This window comes from Schistocerca serialis, chromosome 7 (genome assembly GCF_023864345.2).
Source record: "Schistocerca serialis cubense isolate TAMUIC-IGC-003099 chromosome 7, iqSchSeri2.2, whole genome shotgun sequence".
Lineage (NCBI taxonomy): Eukaryota > Metazoa > Arthropoda > Insecta > Orthoptera > Acrididae > Schistocerca > Schistocerca serialis.
In genome coordinates, this window is record NC_064644.1 from 603,113,801 (window position 1) to 603,135,371 (window position 21,571).

A 21,571-nucleotide genomic window follows, 5' to 3' on the forward strand; every position below is an offset into this window, starting at 1 on the left:
TCAAAGAACCTCACTGCGAAATCTGTTTCTTTTTTCGGTAGGATGGAATTATGTCAGTTTTAGAAAATTTAAGACGCAATGTCAGACATGGCGTAGAAAATGCACCCTCCCTTTCGGGAAGCAATGTGGCGCGTTGGACCGCTTTCTTCCGTCGTTTCTAGTTTGAACTGTAACTAGCAAAACTGTATTTAGTAATAGGAACATTTTCACATTGATGCAAAGAAAACTAGATATTGGCCAACGGCAAATAAGGCCGTTTCCTAGCAACAGCCACGCTGTGCATCACGCACTCGTGGGAAGCCAATGAAATACTTCCCGTGAGGCTCAAACTGTCGACCTTCACTTTACAATACTTAGGCACTGCCCCGGTGGTACCGACGCGTACATACTGAAACGTCTTTGGATCGTCAGTGAGTACTTCATATTAGAAATTTCGTGTTCGCCCTGATGTGCATTAAAGGGCAGATTCTTCAGTAAAAGTTAGTTCTGCGCTCAGTTTCAGTATATGGCCCTAGCAGCACCAGGAAAACGGGTTCACATGTGCTCGCCTTCCACTCGGCGTTGAGCGCCTACAGCGAGATTGCCTTCGGCCTCTGGCGCCAGGAGGGAAGGCGACACATCACGGCGCAAGCAGCGCGTAGCAGAAGGCGGTGGTGCTGTGTCGGTCAGCATGGTTGCTTCCCAAGTAGCTGATCCGGGTTCGAAACCCGGACACCGCACGGAAGTTGTCTTCTTTACCCAGGAGAGTGTTTCCAACGCTCGCGATCGTCGAATTTCCGAACTGTCGTGTTACGAATGGTTTTCCTTCGCCCCTCGTCCCGCTCCGCGTAGGCTAGTGCGGATTGCGATTCACAGCATCGTGTGTCCCCATGTGTCGACTTGTCTCGACTTTGCTCGGCTGACGCGAAAGCTGACGCTTGCAAATGGTCGTATATGTAGAGGAAGGGCGCTAGAAACGACTGGGAGAGACCAACTCGACAAACGCACAACGGACCCTTTCATTTGACTGTGGCCGCAGGTTCGCGAATTTGCGTCCCGAGAGGCAAGAGAGGGGTCAGCGTGCTGGACCGTATCATTACCGCGCAGCAACACCGAAAACTAAGGGAAAAGGCAAAATAAAAGATTCCAACAGCACGCAGACTTCCTAGTTAGCCACTGAGCCGTGTACTAAGCACGCAAAAACGCTGCTTAACTTCGGTGATCGGACGAGAACCCGCGTCGTCAGCGTGGCACACAAGTCGGCGAGAACGTTTCCAGACGTGCGGACATCTCAGTCCTTGTACAGATCACTTGGGATTTGCCTGGCAGTCTCTCGCGCTGCCTTTTAGGGAAGCAATATGGAATATCCCTTGGTGGGATGTAACCCATAGCCTTCCCGTTGTTAGCATGACACATTAACTTAGTGAGCATACTGCCCACGCAATACGGCCGCTTCAGAACTCCAGCACCTGAACCACCGTTTCATCTATCTTTATTAAGGCCTTAAGATTCATTTAAACACGTATGCGTTGCTGTTGAGGTTTTCTCGCTGTCGCTTGGAACCCAGAGCCACAGCACAACAACAACGGAAACGTCCGTGAGAAGAGCTAAACCTCGACGCAGGAAAAGTATGTTCCGCTATTTCTTGTCGACCGCTCGGGCTGTCACTGTCGTCTCTAGTAAAATCTGCATGGCGTGTTCCTGCATAATTTACTTGTTCTGTAAGATCAAAGGAGTATGTTAGTTTCAGAATGTTTAAAATGCTTTGTCAGATGTGGGGTTCGAACCCACGCTCCCTTGCGGGAACCAGAGCTTAAATCTGGCGCCTTAGACCGCTCGGCCAATCTGTCGTGCGAGACAAGCGCTCCAGTGACTTCCATCTCTAGCAAGATCTCAGGAACCTCACTCCGAAATCTCTTTGTTTTTTCGGTAGAATGGAATTATGTCAGTTTAATAATATGTAAGACGCAATGTCAGATGTGGCGTACTAAACGCACCCTCGCTTTCGGGAACCAATGTGGCGCGTTGGACCGCTTTCTTCCGTCGCTTCCAGTTTGAACTGTAACTAGCAAAACTGTATTTAGTAATAGGAACATTTTCACATTGATGCAAAGAAAACTAGATATTAACGAACAGCGAATAAGACCGTTTCCTAGCAACAGCCACGCACTGAGCTAGCCGGGATACACATCTCACAAATTCCAACACATTTATAACGTTTAAGAGTTACTTTCTGCTTCAAAAACCATTCCTCTGATATTCATACGAAGCTAGGCATCGTCTTATTCCGCTACGATCTTTACGCAAGGCTCACGAGAGTGGCGCAGGTTGCAAACGCGTAGACACAAAATTTTGCGCCCGCCCACCGTGGGGCTCGAACCCACGACACTGAGATTAAAAGTCTCATGCTCTACCGACTGAGATAGACGTGCCCCACACAACGTTTTACGAGCCATACAGTACTTACGGGACCTGCGACCATCTATGGAAGGTCCTTTTCACTACAGCTTATTTCCTGCTGCCACAAATGAGCTACAATCCTATTCAATGAACAATTGTCTCCGAAAGGATTCAAATCTACTTGAAATGATACGTGTCTATCAGCACCGTTCTTCAACACACATGCTCGACTGTGCGCAGATGCCTGTGGCGTAGCTCTTGGGTCCTGAATCAGACGCAGTAGTTCCAACAAAAACTCTCCTGATCGGCACTGTGCCGAAAATTTCGCTACAGAACCCCCTTGTCTTGCTTGTGCTTCAGGTTGACGCCGGTTTGCAGCCAGGAAGCGGACAGCAGCAACTTTCAACTGGTTTTGTAGTACTCAAACAACACAGTGAAACAGCATGCATCTTTTGCAGAACTGGAAAAAGTCGACCGTGACAGGATTCGAACCTGCAATCTTCGGATCCGTAGTGCGACACCTTATCCATTAGGCCACGCGGTCACTGGCGCAATGTGCTTCCCCACACACACCTCATTTTCGCCATTTGTACGCTTGCCGGAATGAATTTCCCATCTTTGACGCAATTCTCCATCTCCAATTTCAGTTCTAAAAATGCGAAGCTACTTCTTGCTGTGTCCCATCGCAAGTTACATTCAAGCCCTTATGACGCTGATGCAACAAGAGGTTGCAAATCAGCTTCAATCGCTTACTGCCATCTCAGTCGGTTGCAGAGTGTACCTCACTCTATGTCATTCAATGGCTACTTGCCGCTATTACCAAAGCGGCGGCGGCGCCGACGACGACGACGACGACGACGACAACCGCGAGGGTCTCTACCAGGGATAGAAAATAGATCACAAGTACTAAGTATTTCACGTCGGCATTCTCCAGAGACTGCCAAAAGCAGCAGTTTCTGGTGCCTACTTTAATAGCAGCATTCGCACTATTCATTTGCGAGAGCATTTCTTAAATACCGCACGCATGCATAATTTTTTTTATTCTTGACCGCTTTTTTCGAAAGGGCTAAGGTAGAAGGGGCTGTTACAAAATTCATTTGCCTCCTGTGAGGATCGAACACACGACCTCTGGTTTACTAGACCAGCGCTCTGCCACTGAGCTAAGGAGGCGCCGCCTAGCGCACTTTTCGGGTACTTTATTCTTATGGACTAGTGAATCGGAGCCCTTCAGCTGGAAACGCACCGCATTAGCGACCATTATTTGTATTTAGTTAGCACAGCTGCTGCTTTGCTACACATCTCACACGATATCGATGTACACCTACAATTCCAAAACAACACATTTATTTCATTTCAGAGTTACTTTCAGCTTCAAAAACCATTCCTCTGATATTCATACGAAGCTAGGCATCGTCTTAATCCGTTACGTTCATTACGCAAGGCTCACGAGAGGGGCGCAGGTTGCATCCGCGTAGACACAAAATTTTGCGCCTGCCCAGCGTGTGGCTCGAACCCACGACCCTGAGATTAAGAGTCTCATGCTCTACCGACTGAGCTAGCCGGGCCCCACGCAACGTGTTACGAGCCATACAGTACTTATGGGACCTGCGACCATCTATGGAAGGTCCTTTTCACTACAGCTTATTTCCTGCTGCCACAAATGAGCTACAATCCTATTCAATGAACAATTGTAACAGATGCCTGTGGCGTAGCTCTTGGGTCCTGAATCAGACGCAGTAGTTCCAACAAAAACTCTCCTGATCGGCACTGTGCCGAAAATTTCGCTACAGAACCCCCTTGTCTTGCTTGTGCTTCAGGTTGACGCCGGTTTGCAGCCAGGAAGCGGACAGCAGCAACTTTCAACTGGTTTTGTAGTACTCAAACAACACAGTGAAACAGCATGCATCTTTTGCAGAACTGGAAAAAGTCGACCGTGACAGGATTCGAACCTGCAATCTTCGGATCCGAAGTGCGACGCCTTATCCATTAGGCCACACGGTCACTGGCGCAATGTGCTTCCCCACACACACCTCATTTTCGCCATTTGTACGCTTGCCGGAATGAATTTCCCATCTTTGACGCAATTCTCCATCTCCAATTTCAGTACTAAAAATGCGATGCTACTTCTTGCTGTGTCCCATCGCAAGTTACATTCAAGCCCTTATGACGCTGATCAAACAAGAGGTTGCAAATCAGCTTCAATCGCTTACTGCCATCTCAGTCGGTTGCAGAAGGTACCTCACCCTATGTCATACAAAGGCGAGTTGCCGCTATTACCAAGGCGGCGGCGGCGCCGACGACGACGACGACGACAACCGCGAGGGTCTCTACCAGGGGTAGAAAATACTTCACAAGAACTAAGTATTTCACGTCGGCATTCTCCAGAGACTGCCAAAAGCAGCAGTTTCTGGTGCCTACTTTAATAGCACCATTCGCACTTTTCATTTGCGAGAGCATTTCTTAAATACCGCACCCATTCATAATTTTTTTTATTCTTGACCGCTTTTTTTCGAAAGGGCTACGGTAGAAGGGGCTGTTACAAAATTCGTTTGCCTCCTGTGAGGATCGAACTCACGACGTCTGGTTTAATAGACCAGCGCTCTGCCACTGAGCTAAGGAGGCGTCGCCTGGTGCACGTTTCGGGTACTTTATTCTTATGGACTAGTGAATCGGAGCCCTTCAGCTGGAAACGCACCGCATTAGCGACCATTATTTGTATTTAGTTAGCACAGCTGCTGCTTTCCTACACATCTCACACGATATCGATGTACACCTAAAATTCCAAAACAACACATTTATTTCATTTCAGAGTTACTTTCAGCTTCAAAAACCATTCCTCTGATATTCATACGAAGCTAGGCATCGTCGTAACCCGTTACGTTCATTACGCAAAGCTCACGAGAGGGGCGCAGGTTGCATCCGCGTAGACACAAAATTTTGCGCCGCCCAGCGTGGGGCTCGAACCCACGACCCTGAGATTAAGAGTCTCATGCTCTACCGACTGAGCTAGCCGGGCTCCACACAACGCATTACGAGCCATACAATACTTATGGGACCTGCGACCATCTATGGAAGGTCCTTTTCACTACAGCTTATTTCCTGCTGCCACAAATGAGCTACAATCCTATTCAATGAAAAATTGTGTCCGAAAGGAATCAAATCTACTTGAAATGATACGTGGCTATCAGCACCGTTATTCAACACACATGCTCGACTGTGCGCAGACGCCTGTGGCGTAGCTCTTGGGTCCTGAATCAGACGCAGTAGTTCCAACAAAAACTCTCCTGATTGGCACAGTGCCGAAAATTTCGCTACAGAACCCCCTTGTCTTGCTTGTGCTTCAGGTAGATGCCGGTTTGCAGCCAGGAAGCGGACAGCAGCAACTTTCAACTAGTTTTGTAGTACTCAAACAACACAGTAAAACAGCATGCATCTTTTGCAGAACTGGAAAAAGTCGACTGTGACAGGATTCGAACCTGCAATCTTCGGATCCGAAGTCCGACGCCTTATCCATTAGGCCACACGGTCACTGGCGCAATGTGCTTCCCCACACACACCTCATTTTCGCCATTTGTACGCTTGCCGGAATGAATTTCCCATCTTTGACGCAATTCTCCATCTCCAATTTCAGTACTAAAAATGCGATGCTACTTCTTGCTGTGTCCCATCGCAAGTTACATTCAAGCCCTTATGACGCTGATCAAACAAGAGGTTGCAAATCAGCTTCAATCGCTTACTGCCATCTCAGTCGGTTGCAGAAGGTACCTCACCCTATGTCATACAAAGGCGAGTTGCCGCTATTACCAGGGCGCCGACGACGACGACGACGACGACGACGACGACGACGACGACAACCGCGAGGGTCTCTACCAGGGGTAGAAAATACTTCACAAGAACTAAGTATTTCACGTCGGCATTCTCCAGAGACTGCCAAAAGCAGCAGTTTCTGGTGCCTACTTTAATAGCACCATTCGCACTTTTCATTTGCGAGAGCATTTCTTAAATACCGCACCCATTCATAATTTTTTTTATTCTTGACCGCTTTTTTTCGAAAGGGCTACGGTAGAAGGGGCTGTTACAAAATTCGTTTGCCTCCTGTGAGGATCGAACTCACGACGTCTGGTTTACTAGACCAGCGCTCTGCCACTGAGCTAAGGAGGCGTCGCCTGGTGCACATTTCGGGTACTTTATTCTTATGGACTAGTGAATCGGAGCCCTTCAGCTGGAAACGCACCGCATTAGCGACCATTATTTGTATTTAGTTAGCACAGCTGCTGCTTTCCTACACATCTCACACGATATCGATGTACACCTAAAATTCCAAAACAACACATTTATTTCATTTCAGAGTTACTTTCAGCTTCAAAAACCATTCCTCTGATATTCATACGAAGCTAGGCATCGTCGTAACCCGTTACGTTCATTACGCAAAGCTCACGAGAGGGGCGCAGGTTGCATCCGCGTAGACACAAAATTTTGCGCCGCCCAGCGTGGGGCTCGAACCCACGACCCTGAGATTAAGAGTCTCATGCTCTACCGACTGAGCTAGCCGGGCTCCACACAACGCATTACGAGCCATACAATACTTATGGGACCTGCGACCATCTATGGAAGGTCCTTTTCACTACAGCTTATTTCCTGCTGCCACAAATGAGATACAATCCTATTCAATGAAAAATTGTGTCCGAAAGGAATCAAATCTACTTGAAATGATACGTGGCTATCAGCACCGTTATTCAACACACATGCTCGACTGTGCGCAGACGCCTGTGGCGTAGCTCTTGGGTCCTGAATCAGACGCAGTAGTTCCAACAAAAACTCTCCTGATTGGCACAGTGCCGAAAATTTCGCTACAGAACCCCCTTGTCTTGCTTGTGCTTCAGGTAGATGCCGGTTTGCAGCCAGGAAGCGGACAGCAGCAACTTTCAACTAGTTTTGTAGTACTCAAACAACACAGTAAAACAGCATGCATCTTTTGCAGAACTGGAAAAAGTCGACTGTGACAGGATTCGAACCTGCAATCTTCGGATCCGAAGTCCGACGCCTTATCCATTAGGCCACACGGTCACTGGCGCAATGTGCTTCCCCACACACACCTCATTTTCGCCATTTGTACGCTTGCCGGAATGAATTTCCCATCTTTGACGCAATTCTCCATCTCCAATTTCAGTACTAAAAATGCGATGCTACTTCTTGCTGTGTCCCATCGCAAGTTACATTCAAGCCCTTATGACGCTGATCAAACAAGAGGTTGCAAATCAGCTTCAATCGCTTACTGCCATCTCAGTCGGTTGCAGAAGGTACCTCACCCTATGTCATACAAAGGCGAGTTGCCGCTATTACCAAGGCGCCGGCGACGACGACGACGACGACGACAACCGCGAGGGTCTCTACCAGGGGTAGAAAATACTTCACAAGAACTAAGTATTTCACGTCGGCATTCTCCAGAGACTGCCAAAAGCAGCAGTTTCTGGTGCCTACTTTAATAGCACCATTCGCACTTTTCATTTGCGAGAGCATTTCTTAAATACCGCACCCATTCATAATTTTTTTTATTCTTGACCGCTTTTTTTCGAAAGGGCTACGGTAGAAGGGGCTGTTACAAAATTCGTTTGCCTCCTGTGAGGATCGAACTCACGACGTCTGGTTTACTAGACCAGCGCTCTGCCACTGAGCTAAGGAGGCGTCGCCTGGTGCACATTTCGGGTACTTTATTCTTATGGACTAGTGAATCGGAGCCCTTCAGCTGGAAACGCACCGCATTAGCGACCATTATTTGTATTTAGTTAGCACAGCTGCTGCTTTCCTACACATCTCACACGATATCGATGTACACCTAAAATTCCAAAACAACACATTTATTTCATTTCAGAGTTACTTTCAGCTTCAAAAACCATTCCTCTGATATTCATACGAAGCTAGGCATCGTCGTAACCCGTTACGTTCATTACGCAAAGCTCACGAGAGGGGCGCAGGTTGCATCCGCGTAGACACAAAATTTTGCGCCGCCCAGCGTGGGGCTCGAACCCACGACCCTGAGATTAAGAGTCTCATGCTCTACCGACTGAGCTAGCCGGGCTCCACACAACGCATTACGAGCCATATAATACTTATGGGACCTGCGACCATCTATGGAAGGTCCTTTTCACTACAGCTTATTTCCTGCTGCCACAAATGAGCTACAATCCTATTCAATGAAAAATTGTGTCCGAAAGGAATCAAATCTACTTGAAATGATACGTGGCTATCAGCACCGTTATTCAACACACATGCTCGACTGTGCGCAGACGCCTGTGGCGTAGCTCTTGGGTCCTGAATCAGACGCAGTAGTTCCAACAAAAACTCTCCTGATTGGCACAGTGCCGAAAATTTCGCTACAGAACCCCCTTGTCTTGCTTGTGCTTCAGGTAGATGCCGGTTTGCAGCCAGGAAGCGGACAGCAGCAACTTTCAACTAGTTTTGTAGTACTCAAACAACACAGTAAAACAGCATGCATCTTTTGCAGAACTGGAAAAAGTCGACTGTGACAGGATTCGAACCTGCAATCTTCGGATCCGAAGTCCGACGCCTTATCCATTAGGCCACACGGTCACTGGCGCAATGTGCTTCCCCACACACACCTCATTTTCGCCATTTGTACGCTTGCCGGAATGAATTTCCCATCTTTGACGCAATTCTCCATCTCCAATTTCAGTACTAAAAATGCGATGCTACTTCTTGCTGTGTCCCATCGCAAGTTACATTCAAGCCCTTATGACGCTGATCAAACAAGAGGTTGCAAATCAGCTTCAATCGCTTACTGCCATCTCAGTCGGTTGCAGAAGGTACCTCACCCTATGTCATACAAAGGCGAGTTGCCGCTATTACCAAGGCGGCGGCGGCGCCGACGACGACGACGACGACGACGACGACGACAACCGCGAGGGTCTCTACCAGGGGTAGAAAATACTTCACAAGAACTAAGTATTTCACGTCGGCATTCTCCAGAGACTGCCAAAAGCAGCAGTTTCTGGTGCCTACTTTAATAGCACCATTCGCACTTTTCATTTGCGAGAGCATTTCTTAAATACCGCACCCATTCATAATTTTTTTTATTCTTGACCGCTTTTTTTCGAAAGGGCTACGGTAGAAGGGGCTGTTACAAAATTCGTTTGCCTCCTGTGAGGATCGAACTCACGACGTCTGGTTTACTAGACCAGCGCTCTGCCACTGAGCTAAGGAGGCGTCGCCTGGTGCACGTTTCGGGTACTTTATTCTTATGGACTAGTGAATCGGAGCCCTTCAGCTGGAAACGCACCGCATTAGCGACCATTATTTGTATTTAGTTAGCACAGCTGCTGCTTTCCTACACATCTCACACGATATCGATGTACACCTAAAATTCCAAAACAACACATTTATTTCATTTCAGAGTTACTTTCAGCTTCAAAAACCATTCCTCTGATATTCATACGAAGCTAGGCATCGTCGTAACCCGTTACGTTCATTACGCAAAGCTCACGAGAGGGGCGCAGGTTGCATCCGCGTAGACACAAAATTTTGCGCCGCCCAGCGTGGGGCTCGAACCCACGACCCTGAGATTAAGAGTCTCATGCTCTACCGACTGAGCTAGCCGGGCTCCACACAACGCATTACGAGCCATACAATACTTATGGGACCTGCGACCATCTATGGAAGGTCCTTTTCACTACAGCTTATTTCCTGCTGCCACAAATGAGCTACAATCCTATTCAATGAAAAATTGTGTCCGAAAGGAATCAAATCTACTTGAAATGATACGTGGCTATCAGCACCGTTATTCAACACACATGCTCGACTGTGCGCAGACGCCTGTGGCGTAGCTCTTGGGTCCTGAATCAGACGCAGTAGTTCCAACAAAAACTCTCCTGATTGGCACAGTGCCGAAAATTTCGCTACAGAACCCCCTTGTCTTGCTTGTGCTTCAGGTAGATGCCGGTTTGCAGCCAGGAAGCGGACAGCAGCAACTTTCAACTAGTTTTGTAGTACTCAAACAACACAGTAAAACAGCATGCATCTTTTGCAGAACTGGAAAAAGTCGACTGTGACAGGATTCGAACCTGCAATCTTCGGATCCGAAGTCCGACGCCTTATCCATTAGGCCACACGGTCACTGGCGCAATGTCCTTCCCCACACACACCTCATTTTCGCCATTTGTACGCTTGCCGGAATGAATTTCCCATCTTTGACGCAATTCTCCATCTCCAATTTCAGTACTAAAAATGCGATGCTACTTCTTGCTGTGTCCCATCGCAAGTTACATTCAAGCCCTTATGACGCTGATCAAACAAGAGGTTGCAAATCAGCTTCAATCGCTTACTGCCATCTCAGTCGGTTGCAGAAGGTACCTCACCCTATGTCATACAAAGGCGAGTTGCCGCTATTACCAAGGCGGCGGCGGCGCCGCCGCCGACGACGACGACGACGACGACAACCGCGAGGGTCTCTACCAGGGGTAGAAAATACTTCACAAGAACTAAGTATTTCACGTCGGCATTCTCCAGAGACTGCCAAAAGCAGCAGTTTCTGGTGCCTACTTTAATAGCACCATTCGCACTTTTCATTTGCGAGAGCATTTCTTAAATACCGCACCCATTCATAATTTTTTTTATTCTTGACCGCTTTTTTTCGAAAGGGCTACGGTAGAAGGGGCTGTTACAAAATTCGTTTGCCTCCTGTGAGGATCGAACTCACGACGTCTGGTTTACTAGACCAGCGCTCTGCCACTGAGCTAAGGAGGCGTCGCCTGGTGCACATTTCGGGTACTTTATTCTTATGGACTAGTGAATCGGAGCCCTTCAGCTGGAAACGCACCGCATTAGCGACCATTATTTGTATTTAGTTAGCACAGCTGCTGCTTTCCTACACATCTCACACGATATCGATGTACACCTAAAATTCCAAAACAACACATTTATTTCATTTCAGAGTTACTTTCAGCTTCAAAAACCATTCCTCTGATATTCATACGAAGCTAGGCATCGTCGTAACCCGTTACGTTCATTACGCAAAGCTCACGAGATGGGCGCAGGTTGCATCCGCGTAGACACAAAATTTTGCGCCGCCCAGCGTGGGGCTCGAACCCACGACCCTGAGATTAAGAGTCTCATGCTCTACCGACTGAGCTAGCCGGGCTCCACACATCGCATTACGAGCCATACAATACTTATGGGACCTGCGACCATCTATGGAAGGTCCTTTTCACTACAGCTTATTTCCTGCTGCCACAAATGAGCTACAATCCTATTCAATGAAAAATTGTGTCCGAAAGGAATCAAATCTACTTGAAATGATACGTGGCTATCAGCACCGTTATTCAACACACATGCTCGACTGTGCGCAGACGCCTGTGGCGTAGCTCTTGGGTCCTGAATCAGACGCAGTAGTTCCAACAAAAACTCTCCTGATTGGCACAGTGCCGAAAATTTCGCTACAGAACCCCCTTGTCTTGCTTGTGCTTCAGGTAGATGCCGGTTTGCAGCCAGGAAGCGGACAGCAGCAACTTTCAACTAGTTTTGTAGTACTCAAACAACACAGTAAAACAGCATGCATCTTTTGCAGAACTGGAAAAAGTCGACTGTGACAGGATTCGAACCTGCAATCTTCGGATCCGAAGTCCGACGCCTTATCCATTAGGCCACACGGTCACTGGCGCAATGTGCTTCCCCACACACACCTCATTTTCGCCATTTGTACGCTTGCCGGAATGAATTTCCCATCTTTGACGCAATTCTCCATCTCCAATTTCAGTACTAAAAATGCGATGCTACTTCTTGCTGTGTCCCATCGCAAGTTACATTCAAGCCCTTATGACGCTGATCAAACAAGAGGTTGCAAATCAGCTTCAATCGCTTACTGCCATCTCAGTCGGTTGCAGAAGGTACCTCACCCTATGTCATACAAAGGCGAGTTGCCGCTATTACCAAGGCGGCGGCGGCGCCGACGACGACGACGACGACGACGACGACAACCGCGAGGGTCTCTACCAGGGGTAGAAAATACTTCACAAGAACTAAGTATTTCACGTCGGCATTCTCCAGAGACTGCCAAAAGCAGCAGTTTCTGGTGCCTACTTTAATAGCACCATTCGCACTTTTCATTTGCGAGAGCATTTCTTAAATACCGCACCCATTCATAATTTTTTTTATTCTTGACCGCTTTTTTTCGAAAGGGCTACGGTAGAAGGGGCTGTTACAAAATTCGTTTGCCTCCTGTGAGGATCGAACTCACGACGTCTGGTTTACTAGACCAGCGCTCTGCCACTGAGCTAAGGAGGCGTCGCCTGGTGCACATTTCGGGTACTTTATTCTTATGGACTAGTGAATCGGAGCCCTTCAGCTGGAAACGCACCGCATTAGCGACCATTATTTGTATTTAGTTAGCACAGCTGCTGCTTTCCTACACATCTCACACGATATCGATGTACACCTAAAATTCCAAAACAACACATTTATTTCATTTCAGAGTTACTTTCAGCTTCAAAAACCATTCCTCTGATATTCATACGAAGCTAGGCATCGTCGTAACCCGTTACGTTCATTACGCAAAGCTCACGAGATGGGCGCAGGTTGCATCCGCGTAGACACAAAATTTTGCGCCGCCCAGCGTGGGGCTCGAACCCACGACCCTGAGATTAAGAGTCTCATGCTCTACCGACTGAGCTAGCCGGGCTCCACACATCGCATTACGAGCCATACAATACTTATGGGACCTGCGACCATCTATGGAAGGTCCTTTTCACTACAGCTTATTTCCTGCTGCCACAAATGAGCTACAATCCTATTCAATGAAAAATTGTGTCCGAAAGGAATCAAATCTACTTGAAATGATACGTGGCTATCAGCACCGTTATTCAACACACATGCTCGACTGTGCGCAGACGCCTGTGGCGTAGCTCTTGGGTCCTGAATCAGACGCAGTAGTTCCAACAAAAACTCTCCTGATTGGCACAGTGCCGAAAATTTCGCTACAGAACCCCCTTGTCTTGCTTGTGCTTCAGGTAGATGCCGGTTTGCAGCCAGGAAGCGGACAGCAGCAACTTTCAACTAGTTTTGTAGTACTCAAACAACACAGTAAAACAGCATGCATCTTTTGCAGAACTGGAAAAAGTCGACTGTGACAGGATTCGAACCTGCAATCTTCGGATCCGAAGTCCGACGCCTTATCCATTAGGCCACACGGTCACTGGCGCAATGTGCTTCCCCACACACACCTCATTTTCGCCATTTGTACGCTTGCCGGAATGAATTTCCCATCTTTGACGCAATTCTCCATCTCCAATTTCAGTACTAAAAATGCGATGCTACTTCTTGCTGTGTCCCATCGCAAGTTACATTCAAGCCCTTATGACGCTGATCAAACAAGAGGTTGCAAATCAGCTTCAATCGCTTACTGCCATCTCAGTCGGTTGCAGAAGGTACCTCACCCTATGTCATACAAAGGCGAGTTGCCGCTATTACCAAGGCGGCGGCGGCGCCGCCGACGACGACGACGACGACGACGACGACGACGACGACGACAACCGCGAGGGTCTCTACCAGGGGTAGAAAATACTTCACAAGAACTAAGTATTTCACGTCGGCATTCTCCAGAGACTGCCAAAAGCAGCAGTTTCTGGTGCCTACTTTAATAGCACCATTCGCACTTTTCATTTGCGAGAGCATTTCTTAAATACCGCACCCATTCATAATTTTTTTTATTCTTGACCGCTTTTTTTCGAAAGGGCTACGGTAGAAGGGGCTGTTACAAAATTCGTTTGACTCCTGTGAGGATCGAACTCACGACCTCTGGTTTACTAGACCAGCGCTCTGCCACTGAGCTAAGGAGGCGTCGCCTGGTGCACATTTCGGGTACTTTATTCTTATGGACTAGTGAATCGGAGCCCTTCAGCTGGAAACGCACCGCATTAGCGACCATTATTTGTATTTAGTTAGCACAGCTGCTGCTTTCCTACACATCTCACACGATATCGATGTACACCTAAAATTCCAAAACAACACATTTATTTCATTTCAGAGTTACTTTCAGCTTCAAAAACCATTCCTCTGATATTCATACGAAGCTAGGCATCGTCGTAACCCGTTACGTTCATTACGCAAAGCTCACGAGAGGGGCGCAGGTTGCATCCGCGTAGACACAAAATTTTGCGCCGCCCAGCGTGGGGCTCGAACCCACGACCCTGAGATTAAGAGTCTCATGCTCTACCGACTGAGCTAGCCGGGCTCCACACAACGCATTACGAGCCATACAATACTTATGGGACCTGCGACCATCTATGGAAGGTCCTTTTCACTACAGCTTATTTCCTGCTGCCACAAATGAGCTACAATCCTATTCAATGAAAAATTGTGTCCGAAAGGAATCAAATCTACTTGAAATGATACGTGGCTATCAGCACCGTTATTCAACACACATGCTCGACTGTGCGCAGACGCCTGTGGCGTAGCTCTTGGGTCCTGAATCAGACGCAGTAGTTCCAACAAAAACTCTCCTGATTGGCACAGTGCCGAAAATTTCGCTACAGAACCCCCTTGTCTTGCTTGTGCTTCAGGTAGATGCCGGTTTGCAGCCAGGAAGCGGACAGCAGCAACTTTCAACTAGTTTTGTAGTACTCAAACAACGCAGTAAAACAGCATGCATCTTTTGCAGAACTGGAAAAAGTCGACTGTGACAGGATTCGAACCTGCAATCTTCGGATCCGAAGTCCGACGCCTTATCCATTAGGCCACACGGTCACTGGCGCAATGTGCTTCCCCACACACACCTCATTTTCGCCATTTGTACGCTTGCCGGAATAAATTTCCCATCTTTGACGCAATTCTCCATCTCCAATTTCAGTACTAAAAATGCGATGCTACTTCTTGCTGTGTCCCATCTCAAGTTACATTCAAGCCCTTATGACGCTGATCAAACAAGAGGTTGCAAATCAGCTTCAATCGCTTACTGCCATCTCAGTCGGTTGCAGAAGGTACCTCACCCTATGTCATACAAAGGCGAGTTGCCGCTATTACCAAGGCGGCGGCGGCGCCGACGACGACGACGACGACGACGACGACGACAACCGCGAGGGTCTCTACCAGGGGTAGAAAATACTTCACAAGAACTAAGTATTTCACGTCGGCATTCTCCAGAGACTGCCAAAAGCAGCAGTTTCTGGTGCCTACTTTAATAGCACCATTCGCACTTTTCATTTGCGAGAGCATTTCTTAAATACCGCACCCATTCATAATTTTTTTTATTCTTGACCGCTTTTTTTCGGAAGGGCTACGGTAGAAGGGGCTGTTACAAAATTCGTTTGCCTCCTGTGAGGATCGAACTCACGACCTCTGGTTTACTAGACCAGCGCTCTGCCACTGAGCTAAGGAGGCGTCGCCTGGTGCACATTTCGGGTACTTTATTCTTATGGACTAGTGAATCGGAGCCCTTCAGCTGGAAACGCACCGCATTAGCGACCATTATTTGTATTTAGTTAGCACAGCTGCTGCTTTCCTACACATCTCACACGATATCGATGTACACCTAAAATTCCAAAACAACACATTTATTTCATTTCAGAGTTACTTTCAGCTTCAAAAACCATTCCTCTGATATTCATACGAAGCTAGGCATCGTCGTAACCCGTTACGTTCATTACGCAAAGCTCACGAGAGGGGCGCAGGTTGCATCCGCGTAGACACAAAATTTTGCGCCGCCCAGCGTGGGGCTCGAACCCACGACCCTGAGATTAAGAGTCTCATGCTCTACCGACTGAGCTAGCCGGGCTCCACACAACGCATTACGAGCCATACAATACTTATGGGACCTGCGACCATCTATGGAAGGTCCTTTTCACTACAGCTTATTTCCTGCTGCCACAAATGAGCTACAATCCTATTCAATGAAAAATTGTGTCCGAAAGGAATCAAATCTACTTGAAATGATACGTGGCTATCAGCACCGTTATTCAACACACATGCTCGACTGTGCGCAGACGCCTGTGGCGTAGCTCTTGGGTCCTGAATCAGACGCAGTAGTTCCAACAAAAACTCTCCTGATTGGCACAGTGCCGAAAATTTCGCTACAGAACCCCCTTGTCTTGCTTGTGCTTCAGGTAGATGCCGGTTTGCAGCCAGGAAGCGGACAGCAGCAACTTTCAACTAGTTTTGTAGTACTCAAACAACACAGTAAAACAGCATGCATCTTTTGCAGAACTGGAAAAAGTCGACTGTGACAGGATTCGAACCTGCAATCTTCGGATCCGAAGTCCGACGCCTTATCCATTAGGCCACACGGTCACTGGCGCAATGTGCTTCCCCACACACACCTCATTTTCGCCATTTGTACGCTTGCCGGAATGAATTTCCCATCTTTGACGCAATTCTCCATCTCCAATTTCAGTACTAAAAATGCGATGCTACTTCTTGCTGTGTCCCATCGCAAGTTACATTCAAGCCCTTATGACGCTGATCAAACAAGAGGTTGCAAATCAGCTTCAATCGCTTACTGCCATCTCAGTCGGTTGCAGAAGGTACCTCACCCTATGTCATACAAAGGCGAGTTGCCGCTATTACCAAGGCGGCGGCGGCGGCGCCGACGACGACGACGACGACGACGACGACAACCGCGAGGGTCTCTACCAGGGGTAGAAAATACTTCACAAGAACTAAGTATTTCACGTCGGCATTCTCCAGAGACTGCCAAAAGCAGCAGTTTCTGGTGCCTACTTTAATAGCACCATTCGCACTTTTCATTTGCGAGAGCATTTCTTAAATACCGCACCCATTCATAATTTTTTTTATTCTTGACCGCTTTTTTTCGAAAGGGCTACGGTAGAAGGGGCTGTTACAAAATTCGTTTGCCTCCTGTGAGGATCGAACTCACGACGTCTGGTTTACTAGACCAGCGCTCTGCCACTGAGCTAAGGAGGCGTCGCCTGGTGCACATTTCGGGTACTTTATTCTTATGGACTAGTGAATCGGAGCCCTTCAGCTGGAAACGCACCGCATTAGCGACCATTATTTGTATTTAGTTAGCACAGCTGCTGCTTTCCTACACATCTCACACGATATCGATGTACACCTAAAATTCCAAAACAACACATTTATTTCATTTCAGAGTTACTTTCAGCTTCAAAAACCATTCCTCTGATATTCATACGAAGCTAGGCATCGTCGTAACCCGTTACGTTCATTACGCAAAGCTCACGAGAGGGGCGCAGGTTGCATCCGCGTAGACACAAAATTTTGCGCCGCCCAGCGTGGGGCTCGAACTCACGACCCTGAGATTAAGAGTCTCATGCTCTACCGACTGAGCTAGCCAGGCTCCACACAACGCATTACGAGCCATACAATACTTATTTGACCTGCGACCATCTATGGAAGGTCCTTTTCACTACAGCTTATTTCCTGCTGCCACAAATGAGCTACAATCCTATTCAATGAAAAATTGTGTCCGAAAGGAATCAAATCTACTTGAAATGATACGTGGCTATCAGCACCGTTATTCAACACACATGCTCGACTGTGCGCAGACGCCTGTGGCGTAGCTCTTGGGTCCTGAATCAGACGCAGTAGTTCCAACAAAAACTCTCCTGATTGGCACAGTGCCGAAAATTTCGCTACAGAACCCCCTTGTCTTGCTTGTGCTTCAGGTAGATGCCGGTTTGCAGCCAGGAAGCGGACAGCAGCAACTTTCAACTAGTTTTGTAGTACTCAAACAACACAGTAAAACAGCATGCATCTTTTGCAGAACTGGAAAAAGTCGACTGTGACAGGATTCGAACCTGCAATCTTCGGATCCGAAGTCCGACGCCTTATCCATTAGGCCACACGGTCACTGGCGCAATGTGCTTCCCCACACACACCTCATTTTCGCCATTTGTACGCTTGCCGGAATGAATTTCCCATCTTTGACGCAATTCTCCATCTCCAATTTCAGTACTAAAAATGCGATGCTACTTCTTGCTGTGTCCCATCGCAAGTTACATTCAAGCCCTTATGACGCTGATCAAACAAGAGGTTGCAAATCAGCTTCAATCGCTTACTGCCATCTCAGTCGGTTGCAGAAGGTACCTCACCCTATGTCATACAAAGGCGAGTTGCCGCTATTACCAAGGCGGCGGCGGCGCCGACGACGACGACGACGACGACGACAACCGCGAGGGTCTCTACCAGGGGTAGAAAATACTTCACAAGAACTAAGTATTTCACGTCGGCATTCTCCAGAGACTGCCAAAAGCAGCAGTTTCTGGTGCCTACTTTAATAGCACCATTCGCACTTTTCATTTGCGAGAGCATTTCTTAAATACCGCACCCATTCATAATTTTTTTTATTCTTGACCGCTTTTATCGAAAGGGCTACGGTAGAAGGGGCTGTTACAAAATTCGTTTGCCTCCTGTGAGGATCGAACTCACGACCTCTGGTTTACTAGACCAGCGCTCTGCCACTGAGCTAAGGAGGCGTCGCCTGGTGCACATTTCGGGTACTTTATTCTTATGGACTAGTGAATCGGAGCCCTTCAGCTGGAAACGCACCGCATTAGCGACCATTATTTGTATTTAGTTAGCACAGCTGCTGCTTTCCTACACATCTCACACGATATCGATGTACACCTAAAATTCCAAAACAACACATTTATTTCATTTCAGAGTTACTTTCAGCTTAAAAAACCATTCCTCTGATATTCATACGAAGCTAGGCATCGTCGTAACCCGTTACGTTCATTACGCAAAGCTCACGAGAGGGGCGCAGGTTGCATCCGCGTAGACACAAAATTTTGCGCCGCCCAGCGTGGGGCTCGAACCCACGACCCTGAGATTAAGAGTCTCATGCTCTACCGACTGAGCTAGCCGGGCTCCACACAACGCATTACGAGCCATACAATACTTATGGGACCTGCGACCATCTATGGAAGGTCCTTTTTACTACAGCTTATTTCCTGCTGCCACAAATGAGCTACAATCCTATTCAATGAAAAATTGTGTCCGAAAGGAATCAAATCTACTTGAAATGATACGTGGCTATCAGCACCGTTATTCAACACACATGCTCGACTGTGCGCAGACGCCTGTGGCGTAGCTCTTGGGTCCTGAATCAGACGCAGTAGTTCCAACAAAAACTCTCCTGATTGGCACAGTGCCGAAAATTTCGCTACAGAACCCCCTTGTCTTGCTTGTGCTTCAGGAAGATGCCGGTTTGCAGCCAGGAAGCGGACAGCAGCAACTTTCAACTAGTTTTGTAGTACTCAAACAACACAGTAAAACAGCATGCATCTTTTGCAGAACTGGAAAAAGTCGACTGTGACAGGATTCGAAGCTGCAATCTTCGGATCCGAAGTCCGACGCCTTATCCATTAGGCCACACGGTCACTGGCGCAATGTGCTTCCCCACACACACCTCATTTTCGCCATTTGTACGCTTGCCGGAATGAATTTCCCATCTTTGACGCAATTCTCCATCTCCAATTTCAGTACTAAAAATGCGATGCTACTTCTTGCTGTGTCCCATCGCAAGTTACATTCAAGCCCTTATGACGCTGATCAAACAAGAGGTTGCAAATCAGCTTCAATCGCTTACTGCCATCTCAGTCGGTTGCAGAAGGTACCTCACCCTATGTCATACAAAGGCGAGTTGCCGCTATTACCAAGGCGGCGGCGGCGCCGACGACGACGACGACGACGACGACGACGACAACCGCGAGGGTCTCTACCAGGGGTAGAAAATACTTCACAAGAACTAAGTATTTCACGTCGGCATTCTCCAGAGACTGCCAAAAGCAGCAGTTTCTGGTGCCTACTTTAATAGCACCATTCGCACTTTTCATTTGCGAGAGCATTTCTTAAATACCGCACCCATTCATAATTTTTTTTATTCTTGACCGCTTTTTTCGAAAGGGCTACGGTAGAAGGGGCTGTTACAAAATTCGTTTGCCTCCTGTGAGGATCGAACTCACGACGTCTGGTTTACTAGACCAGCGCTCTGCCACTGAGCTAAGGAGGCGTCGCCTGGTGCACATTTCGGGTACTTTATTCTTATGGACTAGTGAATCGGAGCCCTTCAGCTGGAAACGCACCGCATTAGCGACCATTATTTGTATTTAGTTAGCACAGCTGCTGCTTTCCTACACATCTCACACGATATCGATGTACACCTAAAATTCCAAAACAACACATTTATTTCATTTCAGAGTTACTTTCAGCTTCAAAAACCATTCCTCTGATATTCATACGAAGCTAGGCATCGTCGTAACCCGTTACGTTCATTACGCAAAGCTCACGAGAGGGGCGCAGGTTGCATCCGCGTAGACACAAAATTTTGCGCCGCCCAGCGTGGGGCTCGAACCCACGACCCTGAGATTAAGAGTCTCATGCTCTACCGACTGAGCTAGCCGGGCTCCACACAACGCATTACGAGCCATACAATACTTATGGGACCTGCGACCATCTATGGAAGGTCCTTTTCACTACAGCTTATTTCCTGCTGCCACAAATGAGCTACAATCCTATTCAATGAAAAATTGTGTCCGAAAGGAATCAAATCTACTTGAAATGATACGTGGCTATCAGCACCGTTATTCAACACACATGCTCGACTGTGCGCAGACGCCTGTGGCGTAGCTCTTGGGTCCTGAATCAGACGCAGTAGTTCCAACAAAAACTCTCCTGATTGGCACAGTGCCGAAAATTTCGCTACAGAACCCCCTTGTCTTGCTTGTGCTTCAGGTAGATGCCGGTTTGCAGCCAGGAAGCGGACAGCAGCAACTTTCAACTAGTTTTGTAGTACTCAAACAACACAGTAAAACAGCATGCATCTTTTGCAGAACTGGAAAAAGTCGACTGTGACAGGATTCGAACCTGCAATCTTCGGATCCGAAGTCCGACGCCTTATCCATTAGGCCACACGGTCACTGGCCTAATGTGCTTCCCCACACACACCTCATTTTCGCCATTTGTACGCTTGCCGGAGTGAATTTCCCATCTTTGACGCAATTCTCCATCTCCAATTTCAGTACTAAAAATGCGATGCTACTTCTTGCTGTGTCCCATCGCAAGTTACATTCAAGCCCTTATGACGCTGATCAAACAAGAGGTTGCAAATCAGCTTCAATCGCTTACTGCCATCTCAGTCGGTTGCAGAAGGTACCTCACCCTATGTCATACAAAGGCGAGTTGCCGCTATTACCAAGGCGGCGGCGGC

At 47.7% G+C, this 21,571-nt stretch overlaps 1 protein-coding gene and 38 non-coding genes across 39 annotated transcripts; all 39 read right to left on the bottom strand.

Annotated features, from left to right (window-relative positions):
* Positions 1-1,745: 1,745 nt before the first annotated feature.
* Trnal-uaa (transfer RNA leucine (anticodon UAA)) lies at positions 1,746-1,829 on the bottom strand. The gene has a single exon. It is a non-coding gene; the product is annotated as a tRNA-Leu (tRNA).
* A 509-nt stretch (positions 1,830-2,338) lies between these two features.
* Trnak-uuu (transfer RNA lysine (anticodon UUU)) lies at positions 2,339-2,411 on the bottom strand. The gene has a single exon. It is a non-coding gene; the product is annotated as a tRNA-Lys (tRNA).
* A 764-nt stretch (positions 2,412-3,175) lies between these two features.
* On the bottom strand, positions 3,176-9,426 carry LOC126413287 (uncharacterized). The gene is made up of 5 exons (XM_050083188.1): positions 9,247-9,426; positions 7,723-7,830; positions 6,184-6,306; positions 4,657-4,767; positions 3,176-3,316 (listed from the first exon to the last, which is right to left on the bottom strand). The coding sequence occupies exons 1-5, from the start codon at positions 9,424-9,426 to the stop codon at positions 3,176-3,178; spliced, it is 663 nt and encodes a 220-aa protein (XP_049939145.1).
* Positions 3,478-3,549, bottom strand: Trnat-agu (transfer RNA threonine (anticodon AGU)). Its single transcript has one exon. It is a non-coding gene; the product is annotated as a tRNA-Thr (tRNA).
* On the bottom strand, positions 3,872-3,944 carry Trnak-cuu (transfer RNA lysine (anticodon CUU)). The gene has a single exon. It is a non-coding gene; the product is annotated as a tRNA-Lys (tRNA).
* On the bottom strand, positions 4,308-4,380 carry Trnar-ucg (transfer RNA arginine (anticodon UCG)). Its single transcript has one exon. It is a non-coding gene; the product is annotated as a tRNA-Arg (tRNA).
* Trnan-auu (transfer RNA asparagine (anticodon AUU)) lies at positions 4,930-5,001 on the bottom strand. Its single transcript has one exon. It is a non-coding gene; the product is annotated as a tRNA-Asn (tRNA).
* Trnak-cuu (transfer RNA lysine (anticodon CUU)) lies at positions 5,323-5,395 on the bottom strand. The gene has a single exon. It is a non-coding gene; the product is annotated as a tRNA-Lys (tRNA).
* On the bottom strand, positions 5,835-5,907 carry Trnar-ucg (transfer RNA arginine (anticodon UCG)). Its single transcript has one exon. It is a non-coding gene; the product is annotated as a tRNA-Arg (tRNA).
* Trnat-agu (transfer RNA threonine (anticodon AGU)) lies at positions 6,469-6,540 on the bottom strand. Its single transcript has one exon. It is a non-coding gene; the product is annotated as a tRNA-Thr (tRNA).
* Positions 6,862-6,934, bottom strand: Trnak-cuu (transfer RNA lysine (anticodon CUU)). Its single transcript has one exon. It is a non-coding gene; the product is annotated as a tRNA-Lys (tRNA).
* Positions 7,374-7,446, bottom strand: Trnar-ucg (transfer RNA arginine (anticodon UCG)). The gene has a single exon. It is a non-coding gene; the product is annotated as a tRNA-Arg (tRNA).
* On the bottom strand, positions 7,993-8,064 carry Trnat-agu (transfer RNA threonine (anticodon AGU)). Its single transcript has one exon. It is a non-coding gene; the product is annotated as a tRNA-Thr (tRNA).
* Positions 8,386-8,458, bottom strand: Trnak-cuu (transfer RNA lysine (anticodon CUU)). Its single transcript has one exon. It is a non-coding gene; the product is annotated as a tRNA-Lys (tRNA).
* Trnar-ucg (transfer RNA arginine (anticodon UCG)) lies at positions 8,898-8,970 on the bottom strand. The gene has a single exon. It is a non-coding gene; the product is annotated as a tRNA-Arg (tRNA).
* Positions 9,427-9,531: 105 nt separating the features above from the next.
* On the bottom strand, positions 9,532-9,603 carry Trnat-agu (transfer RNA threonine (anticodon AGU)). Its single transcript has one exon. It is a non-coding gene; the product is annotated as a tRNA-Thr (tRNA).
* Positions 9,604-9,924: 321 nt separating this feature from the next.
* Positions 9,925-9,997, bottom strand: Trnak-cuu (transfer RNA lysine (anticodon CUU)). The gene has a single exon. It is a non-coding gene; the product is annotated as a tRNA-Lys (tRNA).
* Positions 9,998-10,436: 439 nt separating this feature from the next.
* Trnar-ucg (transfer RNA arginine (anticodon UCG)) lies at positions 10,437-10,509 on the bottom strand. Its single transcript has one exon. It is a non-coding gene; the product is annotated as a tRNA-Arg (tRNA).
* A 558-nt stretch (positions 10,510-11,067) lies between these two features.
* On the bottom strand, positions 11,068-11,139 carry Trnat-agu (transfer RNA threonine (anticodon AGU)). Its single transcript has one exon. It is a non-coding gene; the product is annotated as a tRNA-Thr (tRNA).
* A 321-nt stretch (positions 11,140-11,460) lies between these two features.
* Trnak-cuu (transfer RNA lysine (anticodon CUU)) lies at positions 11,461-11,533 on the bottom strand. The gene has a single exon. It is a non-coding gene; the product is annotated as a tRNA-Lys (tRNA).
* A 439-nt stretch (positions 11,534-11,972) lies between these two features.
* On the bottom strand, positions 11,973-12,045 carry Trnar-ucg (transfer RNA arginine (anticodon UCG)). Its single transcript has one exon. It is a non-coding gene; the product is annotated as a tRNA-Arg (tRNA).
* Positions 12,046-12,603: 558 nt separating this feature from the next.
* Trnat-agu (transfer RNA threonine (anticodon AGU)) lies at positions 12,604-12,675 on the bottom strand. The gene has a single exon. It is a non-coding gene; the product is annotated as a tRNA-Thr (tRNA).
* A 321-nt stretch (positions 12,676-12,996) lies between these two features.
* Positions 12,997-13,069, bottom strand: Trnak-cuu (transfer RNA lysine (anticodon CUU)). The gene has a single exon. It is a non-coding gene; the product is annotated as a tRNA-Lys (tRNA).
* Positions 13,070-13,508: 439 nt separating this feature from the next.
* Trnar-ucg (transfer RNA arginine (anticodon UCG)) lies at positions 13,509-13,581 on the bottom strand. The gene has a single exon. It is a non-coding gene; the product is annotated as a tRNA-Arg (tRNA).
* Positions 13,582-14,154: 573 nt separating this feature from the next.
* Positions 14,155-14,226, bottom strand: Trnat-agu (transfer RNA threonine (anticodon AGU)). The gene has a single exon. It is a non-coding gene; the product is annotated as a tRNA-Thr (tRNA).
* Positions 14,227-14,547: 321 nt separating this feature from the next.
* On the bottom strand, positions 14,548-14,620 carry Trnak-cuu (transfer RNA lysine (anticodon CUU)). The gene has a single exon. It is a non-coding gene; the product is annotated as a tRNA-Lys (tRNA).
* Positions 14,621-15,059: 439 nt separating this feature from the next.
* Positions 15,060-15,132, bottom strand: Trnar-ucg (transfer RNA arginine (anticodon UCG)). Its single transcript has one exon. It is a non-coding gene; the product is annotated as a tRNA-Arg (tRNA).
* Positions 15,133-15,693: 561 nt separating this feature from the next.
* Trnat-agu (transfer RNA threonine (anticodon AGU)) lies at positions 15,694-15,765 on the bottom strand. The gene has a single exon. It is a non-coding gene; the product is annotated as a tRNA-Thr (tRNA).
* A 321-nt stretch (positions 15,766-16,086) lies between these two features.
* Trnak-cuu (transfer RNA lysine (anticodon CUU)) lies at positions 16,087-16,159 on the bottom strand. Its single transcript has one exon. It is a non-coding gene; the product is annotated as a tRNA-Lys (tRNA).
* Positions 16,160-16,598: 439 nt separating this feature from the next.
* Positions 16,599-16,671, bottom strand: Trnar-ucg (transfer RNA arginine (anticodon UCG)). The gene has a single exon. It is a non-coding gene; the product is annotated as a tRNA-Arg (tRNA).
* A 561-nt stretch (positions 16,672-17,232) lies between these two features.
* Positions 17,233-17,304, bottom strand: Trnat-agu (transfer RNA threonine (anticodon AGU)). Its single transcript has one exon. It is a non-coding gene; the product is annotated as a tRNA-Thr (tRNA).
* Positions 17,305-17,625: 321 nt separating this feature from the next.
* Positions 17,626-17,698, bottom strand: Trnak-cuu (transfer RNA lysine (anticodon CUU)). Its single transcript has one exon. It is a non-coding gene; the product is annotated as a tRNA-Lys (tRNA).
* A 439-nt stretch (positions 17,699-18,137) lies between these two features.
* Trnar-ucg (transfer RNA arginine (anticodon UCG)) lies at positions 18,138-18,210 on the bottom strand. The gene has a single exon. It is a non-coding gene; the product is annotated as a tRNA-Arg (tRNA).
* A 554-nt stretch (positions 18,211-18,764) lies between these two features.
* Trnat-agu (transfer RNA threonine (anticodon AGU)) lies at positions 18,765-18,836 on the bottom strand. Its single transcript has one exon. It is a non-coding gene; the product is annotated as a tRNA-Thr (tRNA).
* Positions 18,837-19,157: 321 nt separating this feature from the next.
* Positions 19,158-19,230, bottom strand: Trnak-cuu (transfer RNA lysine (anticodon CUU)). Its single transcript has one exon. It is a non-coding gene; the product is annotated as a tRNA-Lys (tRNA).
* Positions 19,231-19,669: 439 nt separating this feature from the next.
* Trnar-ucg (transfer RNA arginine (anticodon UCG)) lies at positions 19,670-19,742 on the bottom strand. Its single transcript has one exon. It is a non-coding gene; the product is annotated as a tRNA-Arg (tRNA).
* Positions 19,743-20,302: 560 nt separating this feature from the next.
* Trnat-agu (transfer RNA threonine (anticodon AGU)) lies at positions 20,303-20,374 on the bottom strand. Its single transcript has one exon. It is a non-coding gene; the product is annotated as a tRNA-Thr (tRNA).
* A 321-nt stretch (positions 20,375-20,695) lies between these two features.
* Positions 20,696-20,768, bottom strand: Trnak-cuu (transfer RNA lysine (anticodon CUU)). Its single transcript has one exon. It is a non-coding gene; the product is annotated as a tRNA-Lys (tRNA).
* A 439-nt stretch (positions 20,769-21,207) lies between these two features.
* Positions 21,208-21,280, bottom strand: Trnar-ucg (transfer RNA arginine (anticodon UCG)). Its single transcript has one exon. It is a non-coding gene; the product is annotated as a tRNA-Arg (tRNA).
* Positions 21,281-21,571: the final 291 nt, after the last annotated feature.